Raw genomic sequence first — 22,347 nt, 5'->3', positions numbered from 1 at the left:
CGTCGGCAGAGCGGGAAGATCAATGCATTAAAGGCATCAAGTCCTTTGTGAGGCGTGAGGCGCGAGGCTCCCGGTAAGCGGCGCGCACTGCCCGGTACATGGCCTCGACAAGGCCCACGCACGGCCCGGTGCGTGGTCTCTAGGAGGCCCACGCACGGCCCGGTACATGGCCTCGACAAGGCCCACGCACGGCCCGGTACGCGGCCTCGACCAAGCTCACGCACGGCCCGGTACGTGGCCTCGACCAGGCCCACGCACGGCCCCGGAACGTGGCCTCGACCAGGCCCACGCACGGCCCGGTGCGTGGCCTCGACCAGGCCCACGCACGGCCCGGTACGTGGCCTCGACCAGGCCCACGCACGGCCCGGTACGTGGCCTCGACCAGGCCCACGCACGGCCCGGTACGTGGCCTCGACCAGGCCCACGCACGGCCCGGTACGTGGCCTCGACCAGGCCCACGCACGGCCCGGTACGTGGCCTCGACCAGGCCCACACACGGCCTGGTACGTGGCCTCGACTAGGTCCACGCGCGGCCGGATACGTTGCCTCGGCGACGAGGATGCGACTTTTACATACAATATTTTCAGGCGGGAGGTGACGGTGACGCCGGACGCCGGGCTGGAGCGACCAACCAGAGAGTGCCGAGGCCAGTGTGTGGAGTAGTTTTGCTGTGACGAACAGCAGCCGTGAGATGGAAACGGGCTCCAGTAAACGGTGGTGGCGGCGCAGGCTGAAGAAGGCGGGTGAGACATCCCTCCAGGAGGCGTCGCGTCACGGGAGCGGCCGCTGCGCGCCGCGTCACTGGAGGTAATGTAACATGTTGTTTATCTTTATGTCTTGAAAAATTCTCGACATTTTGCTGCATGACAGAACAAAGTCATCATCTGCGCCGGGTTGAGGCTAACAAGGCTCTTTCAACCGTCCCGCCATTGTGAGCATTACTGGAGCATTACCATGTTCCGCGAGGACCAAAATAATGGCATCTTTTGTGTCGCCCGGCGGTGGCGAGAACAAGATTGTGATACGCACGGCGCGTCCAGCTGGATTAATGTTAAGGCCAATTGTCACTCCACACTGAGATACTTTACACAAAAGAATGTATGTTCTTGTGTCTTTTCATGTCGCATCCCCATTGTTTGTTTTCCTACTCGGGCCTTGTCAGGCGGGGCAGCGTGAACACCCATCGGGAGCCCCGTCTGCCCGCGTTTGTGTGGCAGACCTCTCAGCAGCACGACAGCCTCGCCTCACACTGCCGCAGCACCAGGACAGCACAGCGCTAATTCTCCGTAAAACAAAGCAAAACATAAAATACCTGGAGATGTAATAGAATTTGTCAAACACTCGAGGGGGAGAAGATGGAGGGGGGAGGGCGGCAGCAGCTCCCCGCCGCCTGGGACCTACGGGAGCGAGCATCCCGCGGCCGAGGAGAGAGTCAGACTGAGTCCTGAGAGGAAGTGTTGGTCAGCAGTTACACGGATCCTGTGTGTACATTAACACTTATATTCAGAGCGGAAACATGTCACACGTTACGTAGTAGTTTGGAACACTGCACGGGAATAGTCCTCCACACTCACAGAAAAGTTACAGTAGTAGAGAGTAGCTGTGTCTACTAACACCTTACACCCTTGGCGGGAGAGTTTGGAACACTGCACGGAAGTCGGTTCCTCCACACTCACAGGAAAGTGACAGTCGTAGAGTCTAGCTGTGAGTGACTAACACCTTACGCCCTTGACGGGGACAGTTTCTACGACGCTGAGCTTGACATGACGGGAAGGTGAGAGGCTGTGTGTGTGATCTTTCGTTAGTCAGCGTTGACAGGCGAGGCGCCGCCGACACGCTTGTGGGCCGCGGCGCTCCTCACGTGATACAGTTGTTGCTTGAAGGGTCAGCAGCGGGGGGAGGCTGTGGCGCGTAACATACGGTGAAAGATGTCTTCCTTGGATGACCTCGCCGTGCTGACTTGATGGTGTCGCCTTTTGTGCAGTGTCTTGGCATGGCAGCTGTTACCTCACAGGCACGGACACACGCTCGTAACGCTAACCACCACCACCGTCGCCGTCGTCGCCGCCGCCGCCGCCGCCACGAACGCCAATTGAACCAGCATCACCACAGCACCCGAGACTGACTAGGTAGTAGATTCCGGTGGCAGCGGCAGCGATGGTGGTTGTGGCGGTGGTGGTATGAAGGTTACTTGTATACTTTAACAAAGTCTTGGCTGCCACTGTGTGTGTGTGTGTGTGTGTGTGTGTGTGTGTGTGTGTGCGCGCAGCAGGGCTCCCTTGGGTCACCGTGCTGCCTCTGCTTCATGGCAGCTCGGTGCACCAAGGCGTCGCGCTGGCTGCTGCCGCTGCCGAGCTGATCACGGGAGGGGAGGTATGACAAGCAAGTAAAGGGCGGGGAGGGGAGGGATGGGGAGGCCAGTGAAGGGCTGGGTGGGGAGGGACAGGGAGGCCAGTGAAGGGCTGGGTGGGGAGGGACGGGGAGGCTAGTGAAGGGCTGGGTGGGGAGGGACAGGGAGGCCAGTGAAGGGCTGGGTGGGGAGGGACAGGAGGCCAGTGAAGGGCTGGGTGGGGAGGACGGGAGGCCAGTGAAGTACTGGGTGGGAGGAGGGGGAGGCCAGTGAAGGGCTGGGTGGGGAGGAGGGAGGCCAGTGAAGGGCTGGGTGGGAGGACGGGAGGCCAGTGAAGGGCTGGGTGGGGAGGACAGGAGGCCAGTGAAGGGCTGGGTGGGGAGGACAGGGGAGGCCAGTGAAGGGCTGGGTGGGGAGGACGGGGAGGCCAGTGAAGGGCTGGGTGAGGAGGACGGGGAGGCCAGTGAAGGGCTGGGTGAGGAGGGACGGGGAGGCCAGTGAAGGGCTGGGTGTGGAGGGAGGGAGGCCAGTGAAGGGCTGGGTGGGGAGGACGGGAGGCCAGTGAAGGGCTGGGTGAGGAGGGACGGGAGGCCAGTGAAGGGCGGGGTGGGGAGGACGGGGTGGCCAGTGATGGGCGGGGTGGGGAGGGACGGGGAGGCCAGTGAAGGGCTGGGTGGGGAGGCCGGGGAGGCCCGTGAATGGCGGGGGGGGGAGGGACGGGGAGGCCAGTGAAGGGGGGGGGGGGGAGGGCCGTGGCGGCCAGTCAAGGGCAGGGAGGGGAGGGACAGGAGGCCAGTGAAGGGCTGGGTGGGGAGGACGGGGAGGCCAGTGAAGGGCTGGGGAGAGGACGGGAGGCCAGTGAAGGGCTGGGTGGGGAGGGACGGGGAGGCCAGTGAAGGGCTGGGTGGGAGGGACGGGGAAGCCAGTGAAGGGGAGGACGGGGAGGCCAGTGAAGGGCTGGGTGGGGAGGGACGGGGAGGCCAGTGAAGGGCTGGGTGGGGAGGGACGGGGAAGCCAGTGAAGGGCTGGGTGGGGAGGGACGGGGATGGGGGTGGAGAGCAGGCAGTGGGGTGGGAGGGGCGGCAGCCAGGTTCACACAAGGCTGCCTGTCACCGCTGCAAGGGCCGCCCGAGCCCAGGGGATTAAGGCGTGGCATCGCGCTCAGCTGTTTCTTTTTTATTTAGAAAAAAATATATATACAGCCAAGGAAGGGACGCGCATAAGGTGGCTCAGGCAAACAAACACCGCCAATCATCGCGGCAGGAAAGAAAGGAATGGAAGTGTGAAGGCTGAAATACGCCGCCAACTTTGGATCTTTTCAGCGTCAGCCAGGAGGCGTGAGGGAGCGGGACAGCGCCTTTGTATGCGGCCAAGGGGAGCCGCCGCCCCCGGGGACCGGTGAGCGGTGGCCAAAAGACGAGAAGTAATAAGCTACAGACTTAGTTGGCAGAGAATCTCAAACGGGAAAGTTACATAGAGAGACTTCAGAAAGGGAGGGATGAAGGATTCCTCTAGCATAGTGTGTGTGTGTGTGTGTGTGTGTGTGTGTGTGTGTGTGTGTGTGTGTGTGTGTGTGTGTGTGTAATAATAATAATAATAACAATAATAATAATAATAAACGGTTTATAGTGTGTGTGTGTGTGTGTGTGTGTGTGTGTGTGGCTGTGTGTTGTCCCTCCACAGTGTTGTGTAGCTGTGTTGTCCCTCCCACAGTGTTGTGGCTGTGTGTTGTCCCTCCACAGTGTTGGCAGGGCAAGTGTTGTCCCTCCCAGAGTGTTGTGGCTGTGTGTTGTCCCTCCCACAGTGTTGTGGCTGTGTGTTGTCCCTCCCACAGTGTTGGCGCAGTTGCAGAGACAGGGCGGAGGTCTGGGCAGTGGTACGCTGAGAGGTGTGTTGTGCTTGTGTGTTGTCTCTCCCACAGTGTTGTGGCTGTGTGTTGTCCCTCCCACAGTGTTGTGGCTGTGTGTTGTCCCTCCCACAGTGTTGCGCCTGTGTGTTGTCCCTCCCACAGTGTTGTGGCTGTGTGTTGTCCCTCCCACAGTGTTGTGCCTGTGTGTTGTCCCTCCCACAGTGTTGTGGCTGTGTGTTGTCCCTCCCACAGTGTTGTGGCTGTGTGTTGTCCCTCCCACAGTGTTGTGGCTGTGTGTTGTCCCTCCCACAGTGTTGTGGCTGTGTGTTTTCCCTCCCACAGTGTTGTAGCCGTGTGTTGTCCCTGCCACAGTGTTGTGGCTGTGTGTTGTCCCTCCCACAGTGTTGTGGCTGTGTGTTGTCCCTCCCACAGTGTTGTGTCTGTGTGTTGTCCCTGCCACAGTGTTGTGCCTGTGTGTTGTCCCTGCCACGGTGTTGTGGCTGTGTGTTGTCCCTCCCACAGTGTTGTGCCTGTGTGTTGTCCCTCCCACAGTGTTGTGCCTGTGTGTTGTCCCTGCCACAGTGTTGTGGCTGTGTGTTGTCCCTGCCACGGTGTTGTGGCTGTGTGTTGTCCCTGCCACGGTGTTGTGGCTGTGTGTTGTCCCTGCCACGGTGTTGTGGCTGTGTGTTGTCCCTCCCACGGTGTTGTGGCTGTGTGTTGTCCCTGCCACGGTGTTGTGGCTGTGTGTTGTCCCTGCCACGGTGTTGTGGCTGTGTGTTGTCCCTCCCACGGTGTTGTGGCTGTGTTGTCCCTCCCACAGTGTTGTGCCTGTGTGTTGTCCCTCCCACAGTGTTGTGCCTGTGTGTTGTCCCTCCCACAGTGTTGTGCCTGTGTGTTGTCCCTGCCACGGTGTTGTGGCTGTGTGTTGTCCCTCCCACAGTGTTGTGCCTGTGTGTTGTCCCTGCCACGGTGTTGTGGCTGTGTGTTGTCCCTCCCACGGTGTTGTGGCTGTGTGTTGTCCCTCCCACGGTGTTGTGGCTGTGTGTTGTCCCTCCCACGGTGTTGTGGCTGTGTGTTGTCCCTCCCACGGTGTTGTGGCTGTGTGTTGTCCCTCCCACAGTGTTATTGCTGCACAGCGTCCCTCCCACAGTGGCCTGAGTGTCATGGCAGAGAACGTGCTGTGCTTCAGTAAGTTTATCTTTTGTTACGTTTTCCTCAAGATACAATTATTGCATTACATATTGCCTTTAATTGTGTATTATTCTAGTGGTGCCCCAGTGGACACACGAAGAACGTGCCTCCAGCCCTCACACGGACGATCACAACACCTTCGGCTGAACTGACAAATGAGCGAGTTGTTCTCGGCGCTGCTTGGCCCTCTTTCACCCGCCTCGCCCCGCCGTTGCATCTGACACGGCCCCCGGCGCATGGAGTGGCACAGCCTTGGCCTCCACCTGTGTCCTCTTGGAGCTGAGAGATCGGTGGGCGCGGTGGTGAAGACTGGGACTGGAAGAATACTGCGGGAAACACTTGGCGGTGACGCAAGACACGACAAATATGAAAAGAGGAACGTCGACGACTGGAATGTTTTAACCTGAAGTAGAGTTGATGATGTCCGGTTCAAACACTGACAGAGTTCACATGCACACTAACATTGTTGCCTCACACTGAAGAGTCAGAATACTTTAGAACAGCAGACACAGTTTGCACCGTTGCACACACAGAGAAAAAATAAGCCGTTCTCAATGTTCACCGAAAGACCGAGGGATGGGGTGGAGGACGCCTGCTGGGGTCAGACGAAGGCCCCAGGCAGGTCGTCGTCCCGCTTGCAACACTTGAGCTGCCGCAGCGTCTTTCTGAACGCGTCTCGGAAGTCTTGCCGGAAGTAAGCGTAGATGAAGGGGTTGAGGGTGGAGTTGAAGTAGCCGATCCAGAAGAGCGTGGTGACCACGGCCTGCGGACACGGACAGCCGTCCCCGCAGATGGTGACAGCCACGTACCAGGTGAAGAAGGGCAGCCAGCACAGGATAAAGGCGCCCATAATGATGCCCAGCGTGCGAGCCGCCTTGTGCTCCCGCCGCATCACCGGGTGGCTGCCGCTGTGCCGGTCACTGCAGCTGCTGCCCGCGTAATGCAGGTTGGTGGGGGGCATCAGGGACTCTCTCCTGCCGAAGGGCACCGGACTGATGACACGCACCGGCAGGCCGCTGCCCGTGTGGCCGTTGATGCTGACAGAACTGCTGCGGGAGTGGTGTGCCTTGAGCGTGGGGCTCGTGTCCACCCGGTCGTCTATCTCTTCATTGAACGATAAGTCCGGACTGATCGTCCTGGGGCTCACCTCCAGGGAGCTTGACGTGTCCGGGAGGGCCGGCGGGCCGAGCTGGGAGGTGTCGTTCAGCAAGTGTTTGCTGGCTTTCCTAGTGTTTGTACTGTGCTCTTGAGTACAGATGACGGAAGGCTTCCGGAAGCCCCCTGGTCTGGGCTCATTACTTATGTCTGAGCGTGAGATGCGAGGCACTGGGCCCAGCTGGAACTCCTGCCTGTCGCAGTTCTTCTCTTTCCTCTTCCTCAGTTTGGGTCTTTTCCTGGACCTGAAGGCAGCCAGGATCTGCTGTGCGGTGGACGACGGGAAGCCCCTCTGCACGTTGTTGATGGTGCACGTGCTGTTGGTGCGGCTGAGGATGGCCGCCTCCTGCTTCCTTGCCTCCAGCAGGATGCGGTAGTACAGCACCACCATCACGGTGCACGGGATCCAGAAGGAGAACGCAGAGGACAGGATGGCGTACACTTTGTTGACCTCGAAGGTGCACACATCCGGCTTGAGGGCGCGGTGTTGCAGGTGGTCGGCGGTGGCGTACCAGCCGAAGAAGATGGGCACGAAGGATATGAGGGTGGGCGCGAGCCACACGTTGGCCAGCATGAACATCACGGCCCCTTTGGTCATGTACAGCGGGTACTCGAGGGGCTTCACGATGGCGTAGTACCGGTCAACACTAATGCAACACAGGTGCAAGATGGACACAGTAGAGAAGTACACATCGAATGAGTTCCATAGATCACACATGATATAGCCGAAGAGCCAACGACCCGAGAGCTCGACGGAGGCGTTGAAAGTCATGGCACAGGAGGCCACTAACATGTCCGCGATGGCGAGCGACACCAAAAAGTAGTTGGTGAGGACCTGCAACTTGTGATTGAGGCCGATGCTGACAATGACCAAGACATTGCCCATCACCGACACCAGGATGATGCTGCCCATCAGGAAGGCCTTCACCACCAGCACGGCCACACTCTCCCACACAGCCGCAGCTCCGCCTCCTCCGCCCTCCCACGCCAAGGATCCGTTCCCTCCCTCGTCAGTCTGGGGAGAAGCGTCCGCGGCTGCAGCAATCACGTCCTCCACGGCGCTCGCTTCTGTGACGCTTGTGTTGAGCCAGAGCTGTGACATGGGCGGCGTGGGGGTGGCCATCAGCGCCCGCGGCAGCTTAACACCACTCGCGTCCTCGCCCACATGGCCACGTCTACTTCGCACGCCCCCACGCCCATGGCGCCGCCTTCACCCTGCAACAGAGGCGGCTGAGTGGGTGTTCGTACCCAGCGAACTCACTCACCTCAGGAACACACACACACACACACACACACACACACACACACACACACACACACACACACACACACACACACACACACACACACACACACACACACACACACACACACACACACACACACACACTCTCTCTCTCTCTCTCTCTCTCTCTCACACACACACACACACACACACACACACACACACACACACACACACACACACACACGAGTCCAACATGTGATCGGGCCGCAGGTGAATGGCACATCTTGACACGGTCGCCCACAACTTGCAGCAAGAGTTCCAGCGAGTTCCTGACCTCAACTCGGGCCCGCAGTGCTGCAGCGGCCTTTGTCCTGAACTTTGATTGGTTAAACGACCCTAACTTCCAGTTTTGCAATGGCGGAATCCTAACATCCTAAACTTGGGTCTTGGGGCGGCGGAAAAAATCACGGCAGCGACGTTAGCTTAAGTCAGCATCAAACTCCTTCCTTACCGAATATTCACTACTCTAGAAATCAATATACTTCACCATTCACGACCCCTTGGGGACCCTGAGCGGCGGGTTACGCGTTAGAAAGCCAAACTCGGCGGGAGTGTAGGGCCAGATGAAGTCCTGCCAAGTTATAGTAATATTTCATAGCATTGATTTAGCGGTTGGCGCAGATCTTCACCACTACAGAGGAGGAGTGTGGATGAAGCCAACGCCTTGATGCTTCAGCCCACAATGATCGGAAAGGCTTGCATGCACACGTCCTGCCCCGACACTGCCTGCTCGAGACCCCATGGGAAAGACACTGCCATGCGAGGACACTGGCAAGAGAAGAGAAGAGAAGAGAGGAGAAGAGAAGAGAAGAGAGAGAGAGAGAGAGAGAGAGAGAGAGAGAGAGAGAGAGAGAATGTACACTGCAATGAATACACACAAACACTACTGAGCCTCCTCCTGCTCGTTCAAGGTTTACTCTTCCTTTACTTCCAAGTGGCCCGCAAGACACAATCGTGGAGAGCCGGGGAGTGAAGGGCAGCGTCGAGAGGGAGAGTTGAGGAGAAAAACGCCGGCAAGAGGGCATGAAGGGCGAGGAGAGACGAATAGAAGGGGCACCAGGAAGGGGTAAGATGAAGGGGGATTGGGCTGAAGGTTAGAGAGATGAAGGAAGTCGCAAGGAGGGGTTATAAGAGGAGAGAGCACAGAGGACAAACGGAGATGACTGACTGTTGCATTGAGGAGAGACGAGGAGGAGGAGGAGCACCAGGAAAGCGATAAGTAGAAGAGCAATTGGACTGAAGATGGCAAAGTAGATAAAGGGGATCGAGTGAGGGGGGCTACTAAGAGGAGTGAGCACAGAGAACAGGAACGGAGTGGGTTGACTGATGCGACAGGAAGGGGTAAGCTGAATGGGTATTGGGATGAAGATCGCAAAGAAAATAAAGGGAATCGCATGAGGGGAGAAGGTTACTAAGAAGAGAGAGAACAGAGGACGAGCGTAGAGGCCTGACTGTTGCATTGAGGAGGGACATGACGAGGTAGTGTGTAGGGGTGGAAGGAAGGAGTAAGTTTAAGAAAAATTGGGCTGAAGATGGCAGAGAAGATAAAGGGAACTGCGTGAGGGGGGAAGGTTACTAAAGGTCGGGTCACACATACGCGGTTCAGCGATACGGTTCATCGCGGACAGCTATCCGCAATGAAACGTATATCTATCCCCCATAATCCCCCACTATCCGTAACAGTCCGCACGGAACCGTGGAGGGGCTGTGGGTGGTTTGAAATGTTCAACAATACCGCAACGTGCCGCCACGGCTGAGCATCCGCAATCGAAACGCAGCGGCGCCGCAAGAGATACGCAATACATCCGTATTGTGCGCAATCGATCCGTATTGAACGTAGTCGATCCGTATTGAACGTGTTTGATCCGCAATGATCCACAATGAACCGCAACTAATTTAAGCAGGGGTCACACATACGCGGTTCAGCGATACGGTTCACCGCGGATAGCTATCCGCAGTGAAACGTATAGCTATCCGCCATAATCCCCCACTATCCGTAACAGTCCGCACAGAACCGCCAAAATTCAATCCACAGTGAAACGTATCGCTGAACCGTGTATGTGTAACCCGAGCCTAAGAAGAAAGAGAACAGAGGACGAGCGTAGAGGCCTGAGTGTTGCATTTGGGAGGGACATGACGAGGTAGTATGTAGGGGGTGGAAGGAAGGAGTAAGTTTAAGAGAAACTGGGCAGAAGATGGCAGAGGAGATAAATGGAGTTGCGTGAGGGGGGAAGGTTACTAAGAAGAGAGAGCACAAAGAGGACAAACGAAGAGGCCTGGCAGTTGAATTGAGGAGGGACATGACGAGGTAGAGGGAAGTGGTGCGAGGAAGGGGTAAGTTAAAGGGAAATTGGGCTAAAGATGGCAGAGGAGATGAAGGGAGTCGCGTTGGTGGTTCATAGGACGAGAGAGCAGAGAGGTGACGGACGGTGTGCTGACTAATGCATTGAGGAGAGACAGGACAAGGTAGCGTGAAGGGGTGCGAGGTAGGGTGCAGGGAAGTGGAGAGGTGCGTCGAGCTGTTGAGTGTAGGCTTGGTGATGCGTCAAGGGGAGGGGCGGGGACGGGGGTCAGGGATGCGGTACAAGGGGATGAGCGGGCGTGGGGAGGGAGACTGTGGGAGGCACATAAATAAAACACAGGGAAAGACGACACGCACGTTGCTATAGTCTTGCCTCAGCACCCCAGCAGCCCGGGAACAAGGCATCGTGTCAACACCCCAGCATCTCAACACCCCAGCATCCTTCAGTATCTCAACACCCCAGCATCTCAACACCCCAGCATCCTTCAGTATCTCAACACCCCAGCATCCTTCACTATCTCAACATCCCAGCAGCCACCCAGTATCTCAGCAGCCCAACAACAAAGCAGCCCCAAGCATGACAGCACCCTAGCAACTCAGCACCCCAGCAGCTCAGCAAAAAGCAACCCCTCAACATGTCAACCTCACAGCATCTCGGCCCCCAGTAGCCCCCAGCACCTTAGAACACAATAAGTTGCCCCCTACTACACAAAGAGACAGTAGACAGACAGTAAGAGAGAGAGAGAGAGAGAGAGAGAGAGAGAGAGAGAGAGAGAGAGAGAGAGAGAGAGACCACATCGGTTTTGTATATACAAGAAAAAAATGGAAAAATAAACTAAAAAAAAAAAAACGCCACTTGGTGCAGTAAAGAACGAAAAAAAAGAGAAAAAAAAAACAAAGATAAATCACGTGAGGCAATTATGTTACTTTCCTTCATTCTTTTTCTTCAGCCACGCATTTAACGAAGACGAAGAAACTACCGCAAATACTTCAGCCGTTTATACTTATACACCAATAGTGGGGCGAGGTGGCATTGTGGCTTGAAGGTCCATATTCCCAAACACTTCGGGGCTTACACACCAACATTCACTAAGGCTTTCGTCGAGGTTGTGTCAGTATTTCCATGGGTAGTTTTATGACCCTAACGACAGTCTGACAAAGCTTCTACGCCATGAACCTAAAGAAACATTATTGAGAACTCGAATTATGGTTGTTGTGGGAACCGAAAGCGTCTGAGTATACGGGCCAAAGTGTCAAGCCAGGGGAGAGAGGGACCAGGGCGAGGCGGCTGGGGCCAAGTGTTCCTCTCACTGGCTCCTTAAACTAGGCCTACACGCTCGCCGCCAAACTTAGACTCTTATTCTTAAACATTTCGGCACCCAAGCACACTTATAATTGATTAGGCTTTCGTAGGACTTATAATTTCGTACACTCAGAATTCGTACACCTATAATTCGTACACTTATAATTTCGACACTTATAACTTCATAGAACACTTATAATTTCGACACTTATAACTTCGTAGAACACTTATAATTTCGACACTTATAACTTCGTAGAACACTTATAATTTCGACACTTATAACTTCGTAGAACACTTATAATTTCGTACACTTATAATTCGTACACGTATAATTCGTACTTATAATTCCGAACCCCAAACATTGTCTCAATATGAACGTGGCTGAAGGCTGGCATAAGGAAGAAGACTAATACAACCATAGCAGCAAAATGAACGCGATTACTACTACTACTACTACTATTACTACTACTACTACTACTACTACTACTGCTACTACTACTACTACTACTAATAATAATAATAATAATAATACTGCTACTACTACTATTACTACTACTACTACTACGACTCTTACTTCTACTATTACAAGAATCACCATTAGAAATACCATTCCTTTTGCGACTCTTACAGACATAATACAAAAGAACAACAACGATTTCTACTATTTTTCATTACTACAACAACAACAACAACAACTACTACTACTACTACTACTACTACTACTATTGCAACAACTACAACTATAACAACAACAACAATAACCAACCACTGCAACCACTACTACTACTACTACTACTACTACTACTACTACTACTACTACTACAACGACTACCACCATCCTCTCCCAGCCATCACCACTTTTATCACCTTTATAAATACTATTATTCTTGGCCGGCGTCCCACTTTCCTCTTTCCCTCTAATCTACACACAATCTTATTCTTTTACGATTCTGTTTTTTCCCCAATTCCTCATTTTTATATTCTTTCCCTTTTCTTTGCCAGTCTCCTCCAAGGTTTTTCGTTTTGCTTTTTATTTCTTTGTCGTGTTTCTTGGTCTCTGCGCACGATTTTTTTTCCTTTTTGATTTCTCTCTTTCTCTCTTTTTCTCTCCTTTTATGGTTCTCTGTTCCTTTCATTCACTTGAGTCGCATTTATTTTAGTCTCTCTCTTTGTGTCCTCGTTTGTCGGTTGGTTAATTTGATGCTGTTCATTTTTTTCTGTTGTTTTAATGCTTTGAATGTCTTAGAGTAGTATTGTGTGTGTGTGTGCGTGTGTGTGTGTGTGTGTGTGTGTGTGTGTGTGTGTGTGTGTGTGTGTGTGTGTGCTCTGGCTATGTATGTCTTTCTCTCTGTATGTATACCCCGAGCAGCTTAACTACGTACACAATCTCTTCACTCATCCCTATGTACCCTTTACGACAAAATTCCGTACCCATCTTTTATATTAATGCGCTTATTATTCGCCCACCCGCGCCCCCACACACACACATACCTTATCAAAAATCAATGGGAGGAGATACATCAATTCCTGCTTCCTTACCTACCAACCTAACTCTCCTTCCAACCTACTTCCTCGTAATCCGTTCCCCTATAATTCATTCTGTCCCTTTCCTCGTCCGTCAATAACCCGGGAATCAATGAGAGGTCGATTCTGTTGTTTTCAGCGTTATCGCCCCTCTCCTCTGGCCAGACGTAACGCCTCAGCCCCGTAGAAATTAAAATAGTGAAATGGGAGTCTTATTTCTGTTAACAAGTCGACGGTGGGTTGCGATAAGCGATTCTGGCACGAAGTAAAAAAAAAAGTGAACAATAACAATATCAAGAAGTGGCGTTGTAAATCCGATGCTGTAACGATTGGACAAGAGAAGGCAACAAAAACTGCCACAAGAAAAACCTTTAACAACAGCAACAACAACAACAACAACAACAAGATAACGTCAGCAGTGGCATCAATAACACACCATGAATCAAGGCATAAAATAAAACAACAATAACACCTTAGCATCAATAACAACAACAACAACAACAACAGCAAGTTACAACAATTTCTTCCACTTCGCTGCGAATGGAGAGCAAGGCTATTTTTTTCTTGTTCTTTTTTTTCTTCACATTTTATTCTCAAACCTTAAAAAAAATGAGAGAGAGAGAGAGAGAGAGAGAGAGAGAGAGAGAGAGAGAGAGAGAGAGAGAGAGAGAGAGAGAGAGAGAGAGAGAGAGAGAGAGAGAGAGAGAGAGAGAGAGAGAGAGAGAGAGAGAGAGAGAGAAAACACTGGTGGCCTAATTCCCCTAAAGAGAACGAAAAAAAAAATAATGGTGAAATTGTGGGCCTAAAAATGTTGAAGCGAAGCAGGAATGTGAACGTGACGGAAGGGAAGAAACGATAAAAAGGAGAAGAGAAAGGAGGAGGAGGAGGAGGAGGAGGAGGAGAGAACAGATGGAGAGGAAAAGGGGAAAGAAAGAGTGAGCAAGGAAGAAACGATGAAAAGGAAGAGCTATTAAAGAAGAGAATGGAGAAGGAAGAGAATCAGTAAGGAGGGAAGGAAGAAGAAGAAGAGGGCACAGATGGAGAAGAGAGTAAGAGAGATGAAAAGGAAGAGCTATCAAAGAAGAGAATGGAGAAGAAGGAGAAGGAGGAGGAAAAAGAGGGCAAAGATGGAGAAGAGAATGGGTAAGAAAGAAAATAAGAAAGGAAGAAAGGATGAAAAGGAAGAGCTATTAGAGAAGAGAATGGAGGAGGAGAAGGAAGAAGAGGAGGGAACAGATGGAGAGGAGAATGGGGATGAGATGAATAAAGTTGAGGAAAACAAAAAAAAAAGGAGCGTGGTACGAAGAGAGGAGAGAGTTGAAAGTAGATGGGAACAGAGAAGAGGAGGAGGAGAGAAGAGCGAGTGGAATGTATAAAAAGGAGAGGACAGAAAAGAAGTGAGGAGACAAAAATAATAAAACGAAAGAATGAAAAAGAAACAAAGGAGGAAAGAAAGGAAAATCTGAAGAAAAAAAAAACATAGAAGAAAAATAGATTAAAAAATAGATAAATAAAAACGAGGAAAAAAAGCTGAAAAAGAGAAAAAGAGAAAACAAAGAAAAAGGAGATGAGAGGAAAGGATAAAAAAAAAACAGAGGAATTATATTAAAGGTGAGTGAATGAGAAGAGACAAAAGGGGGAATGAAGAAGAGAGAATGATGAAGAGAAAAAAAGGTTAAGAGAAGGAAACACGAACATACGCATAAGCAGGAAAAGCAGAAAACCGATTGACTGATAACAAGACTACGTGCTTAGATTACAGCAGGAGGAGGAGGAGGAGGAGGAGGAGGAGGAGGAGGAGGAGGAGGAGGAGGAGGAGGAAGAAGAAGAAGAAGAGCAAGAGGAGGAAAAAGAAAAGAAGGAGGATGAGAGAGAAAAGAGGAGACGAGAGAAGAGAAGGAAAAGGAGAAAGAAGAGGAAGAGGAAGAAGAAGAGAACGAGAAGAAGTAAGAGAACAAAAGAAGAGGTGAAGGAAGAGGAGGAGGAAAAAGAAGAAAGAAGTAGAAGATGAATGAGAAAGATGAATTAAAACAACAAAAACTAACAAACAAACAAAAAATTCAGGGAGGACAAAGGAGACGGGATAGAAGAGAGCAAACAAAGTGAAGACAGGTGGAAAGATGAACAGATGAAAGAAATATAGATAAAAAAAGGAGGAGGAGGAGGAAGAGGAGGAGGAAGATGGTGGTTGCATAAGGCTTGTGGGCGACAGGGATAAATGTTCGATACTTAGGCTGGTAGCAAGGCCAAATTTACACCACATGAAGGGGGGCTGAGGGGGGATGAAGGGGGCGGGAAGGGGTCACGTGTTAAACTAAAGCCCAGATTCACTACCTCCTCCCTTCTTCCCCTCTCTGGCTCCGGCTCCCGGGAGAAAAATGGCTCCTTGCTCCATAAATATATATCAACGTTAAGTCTGGGTGTGATTCCTGCTCTTAAATGGGATGAAAAAGAGGCTCGAAATCTCTCTTCGTTGCGGTTATGTTACCCTGTTAATTAGGGAAGGCAAGGGTCGCGGGGTTCGTCCTGCGTCTGACAGCTTGATTCGCCTCCTGTCCTGCGCTTCTGCCTCACGCGTGGTTGGTCCCGCCAGACAGACAGACCTTGGGGGAACCTATGACTGATCTCTGTGAATGGTGTATTAGTTGTAGGAGAAACTGTAGTGGTAGTAGTAGTAGTAGTAGTAGTAGAAGTAATAGTAGTAGTAGTAGTAGTAGTAGTAGTAGTAGTAGTAGTAGTAGTAGTAGTAGTAGTAGTAGTAATAGTAGCATCACTAGCAGCCTTATCGTCGTCTTCATCAACACTTCAGCACACATGACTGGCCTGACAACATCCCCACCACAGCTCTTGACACTTGAACCAATGCGGAAGGCACGCGTGACGTCTGACTTTGCACGGTCGACATGTGTTCAACTCAAGCCTTACCGCATTGTTTTAAATCAGTAACAGACATCAGACGACAAACACCGAAAATAAACATAAGATAATAAAAAAGGGTGCACGCAAATGAACGCTGCTATTAAGTGACATTATGCATCACGAACACATTATGATCGGGAGAAGAAAGAAAGAAACGATCGGAAAAACTGTAATGAAAACGCTAATTGGAAACACATGTGCACACAGTAACTTCCTTCCTCGATGGCACCAACACACACACACACACACACACACACACACACACACACACACACACACACACACATGTACATCGTCCACATCAAAACAAGTTTTTGCATTTGAATTTAATTTTTCAAACACGAAACTCTGAACGTGATCGTCAATTTTGGTCCTAATGATGGACTGAAAGTAAAAAGTGACATCACAGAATTTAGTCGTTAACACACACACACACACACACACACACACACACACACACACACACACACACACACACACACACACACCGCTCCGGTAGCTCATTCGGTTAGAGCGCCGCGCTGCAAGGCTTCACGGCCAAACAGGTGGCGGTTCGAGCCCCGCTCAGGCCGGATTCTTTCCGTTGACTTGGAGTGGTTACTGTCCCCCATTGAGCAAGGGGGATGGGTGTGTGGTGTGTGAGGTCCTGGCAGTACCCAGAGATCGACAATAATGAGCACTTGCTCACGTCGTGAGGGTACCTGCTGGCGAAAGCGAGTCCAACTCGTAATCAGGCCATGGTGAATTACATGTCCTGGGCAGGACGCGCGTGTAATGAGATACCTGAGGACGCCAACACCTGCGCGCCCGACACATGCCTGACACATCACAGCTGGCTTGATATTAAACTTATATCAATAAACATAATATTGATATTTGTCATTTGATATCTTCGCATAGTCTTTTATGTGCAGTAACTTAAAGGGGAATATACATAAGTTTTCTTGGACTTTCTCTGGTCTCCTTTACGCTATGAAGTATATTTACACACCGATACATGAGTGCCCATTCTGTTAGTGACACATGAAATACACACATTTACACTATCTCCTCCCCTTTCATTCATCCCTCTAAGTCCTTCTTTTTATCTACGTTGCTATATATATAGTTTCTCTCCTGCCCTTCCCTCTCATTCTTTCTGCTAGTTTTCTCGTAAGGAAGTGTTGGTGAAACTTCTGCTGTGGCAATATTATGAGCTTGGAACAGTAGTAGTAGTAGTAACAGTAGCAGTGGTGGTGGTGGTGGTTGGTGTTGGTGTTGGTGTTGGTGGTTGTGGTAGTTATGACAATTGGAACACACATTCGATCTCTCTCCATCACCACCCCCTCAAACACACACACACACACACACACACACACACACACACACACACACACACACACGTACACACTCGTGTTCATGACTGGTTCTTGTTTACATTAAAACTCATTATGCCATTGTTGTTGTTGTTGTGTGTGTGTGTGTGTGTGTGTGTGTGTGTGTGTGTGTGTGTGTCCATCTATCTATCCATTTATCTATCCATCTACTCATCTCTCTATGTATCCCTCTTTTTATATATCCATCTATCTGTATATATGGATTTGTGTCTGCCAGTAGCGTCGTGTGTGTGTGTCAGGCCGCACCTACTGAACCCAACGATGAGAAGGAACATATAGGTCAAGGCAGCCGCGGAGAGTCCTCGTAGCGTGCCAATAAAAGCTAAAACCAACACACAACTCAATGAGGACCAGCACGAACACACCCACTTGTTCCGTGACGGCTGGACGGCAACAGAGAGAGAGAGAGAGAGAGAGAGAGAGAGAGAGAGAGAGAGAGAGAGAGAGAGAGAGAGAGAGAGAGAGAGAGAGAGAGAGAGAGAGAGAGAGAGAGAGAGAGAGAGAGAGAGAGAGAGAGAGAGAGAGAGAGAGAGAGAGAGAGAGAGAGAGAGAGAGAGAGAGTTAATCCCCAGCAGCATCAACACACGTCTCACCTTAACGAGCTGTCTCTACATTTTTCACACATTCGGTAAAAAAGGACACTCACGTTTTCCTCCTCCCTCCCTTCCCTCCACTTTCCTTCCCTCTCTCCCTCCCTTTACCGCCCTCACCCTTCCTCCTCCTCCCCTCCTGCCTCTCTCTCCCTCTTTTCCGCTATTTTTTCCATCCTCTTAAAGTTACTAATCCTCCTCACGCTACTTCTTTTTTTTATTCAACCTCTCCTCCTCCTCCTCCTCCTCCTCCTCCTCCTCCTCCTCCTATTCATGTCCACGTTCTCCAACACGTCTTTATATATTTTCTGTATCTCTTTTTCTTTTCCTCATTCCTCGTGCTAAGTATTAAGCTCCCTCCTCGTCTCTTCCTGTGTCATAAATGTAATGTTTCAGAGCTTCCAGACTTCCGATGTATTCCTTTTTGTCCTCCTCTTCCTTCCTCCATCGCTTCCTATCTTTCTTTCCTTTTGCTTCTGTTCATCTTTTTCCTCTCGTTCGATGTCCTGTTCCCGTCTTTGTAAAGGTTACTGACTACGTTATTCTCCATTCCAGTAACGTGACATTTTTGCACCATTTCTTCCCTCTTCTTCCTTCAACCATTCCCTTCCTCCCTTCCTGCTACTCCTGCACTTTTTATTAATCTTTCATAACATTTCCTTTTTCTCCAACGTTATTTTTCTTTCTCCTTTTTCCATTCCAGCAACATAATATCTTTTGGTCCATCCCTTCCTCTTCTTTCCTCAGCTAATACCTTCACCTTCTTTTTCTCCCATTTTATTAATCTTTTCAAACCTATCCTTTTTCTCCAACGTTATTTTTCTTTCTCCTTTCCGTTTTTCCTTTCCATTCCAGCAACATGATATCTTTTGGTCCATCCCTTCCTCTTCTTTCCTCAGCTAATACCTTCACCTTCTTTTTCTCCCATCTTATTAATCTTTGCAAACTTTTCCCTTTTCTCCAGTGTTACTTTTCTTTCACCTTCCCTCTTTTTCTTTCCGTTCCATCAACATGATATCTTTTGGTCCATCCCTTCCTCTTCTTTCCTCAGCTAATACCTTCACCTTCTTTTTCTCCCATCTTATTAACCTTTGCAAACTTTTCCCTTTTCTCCAATGTTACTTTTCTTTCACCTTCCCTCTTTTCCTTTCCATTCCAGCAACATAATATCTGCTGGTCCATCCCTTCCTCTTCTTTCCTCAACTCCCATCTTATTAATCTTTGCAAACTTTTCCCTTTTCTCCAACGTTACTTTTCTTTCACCTTCCCTCTTTTTCTTTCCGTTCCATCAACATGATATCTTTTGGTCCATCCCTTCCTCTTCTTTCCTCAGCTAATACCTTCACCCTCTTCTTTTTCTCCCATCTTATTAACCTTTGCAAACTTTTCCCTTTTCTCCAACGTTATTTTTCTTTCTCCTTTCCTATTTTCCTTTCCATTCCATCAACATGATATCTGCTGGTCCATCCCTTCCTCTTCTTTCCTCAACTAATATTTCACCTTCTTTTTCTCCCATCTTATTAACCTTTCCAAACCTTTCCCTTTTCTCCAACGTTATTTTTCTTTCTCCTTCCTATTTTCCTTTCCATTCCAGCAACATAATATCTTTTGGTCCATCCCTTCCTCTTCTTTCCTCAGCTAATACCTTCACCCTCTTCTTTTTCTCCCATCTTATTAATCTTCCTCTTCTTTCCTCAGCTAATACCTTCACCCTCTTCTTTTTCTCCCATCTTATTAACCTTTCCAAACTTTTCCCTTTTCTCCAACGTTATTTTTCTTTCTCCTTCCTATTTTCCTTTCCATTCCAGCAACATAATATCTTTTGGTGCATCCCTTCCTCTTCTTTCCTCAGCTAATACCTTCACCCTCTTCTTTTTCTCCCATCTTATTAACCTTTGCAAACTTTTCCCTTTTCTCCAATGTTACTTTTCTTTCACCTTCCCTCTTTTCCTTTCCATTCCAGCAACATAATATCTTTTGGTGCATCCCTTCCTCTTCTTTCCTCAACTAATATTTCACCTTCTTTTTCTCCCATCTTATTAACCTTTGCAAACTTTTCCCTTTTCTCCAATGTTACTTTTCTTTCACCTTCCCTCTTTTCCTTTCCATTCCAGCAACATAATATCTTTTGGTGCATCCCTTCCTCTTCTTTCCTCAGCTAATACCTTCACCCTCTTCTTTTCCTTCCCTCTTATTAATGTTTCCAAACCTTTCCTTTTTCTCCAACCTAATTTTCTTTCTCCTTTCCTATTTTACTTTCCATTCCATCAACATGATATCTTTTGGTCCATCCCTTCCTCTTCTTTCCTCAACCATTCCCTTCACCCTTTCCCACTCCTTCACTTTTTATTCAAATTTCTAAGCCTTTCTTTTTCTCCACGTTGCAAGAGTGCTTTCTCCTCCACGATTTTCTTCTCCATCCCAGGAAACATAATATCTTTTGCTCCATCTCTACATTGTAACTCCTTTTTCTCCTCCCTGTTATCTTCTCCCTCCCACAAACATAATAGCTTTTGCAACAATCCTTCTTTTCTCAACCATTCCTTTTAACTCATCTTTCTTAGCCCTTCCCTTTATCTATGTTGTTAATTTGCTTCGTCCTCCTATTTTCCTCTCCATTTCCCTAACATCTTCAGCACTATTCCTCCCTCTTCTTTCTTTAACCATTCTCTTCATCCGCTTCTACTCCTCCCCTTTTACTAATCATTCCAAATCCTTCCTTTTATCTACATTGTTCTTTTTTTTCCTCCACCCTTTCCCTTCTATTTTCCGTCCCTTCTCCTCCTCTTCTTCCTCCTCCTCCTCCTCCTCTTCCTCCTCCTCCTCTGTTACTCCGGACATGCATCTTTTTAGGCTTCTCTCTTTTAATATCAGACTCGCTTTTTTTACATAATATTTTTTTTTACCCTGCGTCCCCGTTACCCTCGCCCCCCCCCCCCTCCCCCGTCCACCCCCTTCCCTTCCCCTCCTTTCCCCCATCGCTCCTTTGCTGAGGCTTCTGGGAAAGTGATCCTCTGGCAGAATTTTCCTTTGGTAATTAGAAAGGCCAGTTTTTACCCTATCTTTTTTACTTTTTTGAGGATGTTTTTTTTTCTTCCTCAGTCTATTGTGTTTTTTGTGTAATCTGCTTTTTTTCAAGGGGAGAGGGGGAGGGTGTAGTGGAGGGAGGTCGAGTCTGTTGCAAATTAGTCTAAATTAGCTCAGCGTTAATGGGATTTTGCTGCTACCCTATTTTTTGGAGGGAGGGGGGGCGGGGGAGCCATGTTGCATTTCGCCCTGTCTCTCTCTCTATCTCTATCTATCTATCTATGTCTACCTACCTATGTCTGTCTCTGTCTCTTTCTCGATTCGCCAATACATTTAACATGGTAGTTCTGGTTTAAATATCAGTTCAGTATCATAAATAATTTCAAGACTGGATGACATTTTTCTTCCTTAAGGCTTCTCTTTTTCGCTACTGCTCATCCCTGAGCTATCCAGCTTTCTAATGCAGGAGTTAACCACTATCTTCATTCCCTCATATCTATCACTTGTAAATTATAACACAGCAGTACTTTTTTCTACATTTCTTCCTTCCTACGACTTCGCCTTTTTTTTCTGGAAGTGAGCATCAAGGCGCCTCTCGGACTGTATAAGGTCAATGTATTTCGGCTCCTCCTTTCTTTTATTTTTGAGCCGGTGTTGTTGTTTTCTTTGGAGTGGCTTGTTGCGGTTTTTTGAAGGGGAGCTGTGTTGCGTTTTTTTTATGGGGCGGAATGTTGAGGGTTTTTTTAGAGGCGGTGTGTTACGGTTTTTTGAAGGGGAGGTGTGTTGCGGTTTTTTTGAAGGGGAGGTGTGTTGTGTTTTTTTTGAAGGGGAGGTGTGTTGTGTTTTTTTTGAAGGGGAGGTGTGTTGTGTTTTTTTTGAAGGGGAGGTGTGTTGTGTTTTTTTTGAAGGGGAGGTGTGTTGTGGTTTTGAAGGGAGGTGTGTTGTGGTTTTTGAAGGGAGGTGTGTTGTGTTTTTTGAAGGGAGGTGTTGTGTTTTTTTTGAAGGGGAGGTGTGTTGCGGTTTTTTTGAAGGGGAGGTGTGTTGTGGTTTTTTTGAAGGGGAGGTGTGTTGCGGTTTTTTTGAAGGGGAGGTGTGTTGTTTTTGAAGGAGGTGTGTTGGTTTTTGAAGGGGAGGGGTGTTGTGTTTTTTTTGAATGTGTGCTGTGTTGTGGTTTTTTTGAAGGGGAGGTGTGTTGTGTTTTTTTTGAAGGAGAGCTGTGTTGTGGTTTTTTTGAAGGGGAGGTGTGTTGCGGTTTTTGTAAGAGGAGGTGTGTTGCGGTTTTTTGAAGGAGAGGTGTGTTGCGGTTTTTTGAAGGAGAGGTGTGTTGCGGTTTTTTGAAGGGGAGGTGTGTTGCGGTTTTTTTTAAGGGGAGGTGTGTTGCGGTTTTTTTGAAGGGGAGGTGTGTTGCGGTTTTTTTGAAGGGGAGGTGTGTTGCGGTTTTTTTGAAGGGGAGGTGTGTTGTGGTTTTTTTGA

The 22,347-nt window shown here is 49.5% G+C and overlaps 2 protein-coding genes across 2 annotated transcripts in view; both read right to left on the bottom strand.

Annotated features, from left to right (window-relative positions):
* Window positions 1-1,397: 1,397 nt before the first annotated feature.
* LOC126982722 (uncharacterized) lies at window positions 1,398-3,506 on the bottom strand. The gene is made up of 4 exons (XM_050835021.1): window positions 3,449-3,506; window positions 3,155-3,250; window positions 2,705-2,855; window positions 1,398-1,479 (listed from the first exon to the last, which is right to left on the bottom strand). The coding sequence occupies exons 1-4, from the start codon at window positions 3,504-3,506 to the stop codon at window positions 1,398-1,400; spliced, it is 387 nt and encodes a 128-aa protein (XP_050690978.1).
* A 2,482-nt stretch (window positions 3,507-5,988) lies between these two features.
* Window positions 5,989-22,347, bottom strand: part of LOC126983354 (octopamine receptor beta-2R-like) — a 47,048-nt gene continuing 30,689 nt past the window's right edge. Inside the window, exon 3 of the mRNA XM_050836082.1 lies at window positions 5,989-7,760. Within this exon, the coding sequence (XP_050692039.1) occupies window positions 5,992-7,668 (1,677 nt within the window). The 5' untranslated portion in view covers window positions 7,669-7,760 and the 3' untranslated portion in view covers window positions 5,989-5,991. The remainder of the gene's footprint in view (window positions 7,761-22,347) is intronic.

The sequence above is a fragment of the Eriocheir sinensis genome, chromosome 5 (assembly GCF_024679095.1).
Source record: "Eriocheir sinensis breed Jianghai 21 chromosome 5, ASM2467909v1, whole genome shotgun sequence".
Lineage (NCBI taxonomy): Eukaryota > Metazoa > Arthropoda > Malacostraca > Decapoda > Varunidae > Eriocheir > Eriocheir sinensis.
The sequence above is the reverse complement of the archived record's forward strand: the minus strand, read 5'-3'. Positions and strand labels throughout refer to the sequence as shown.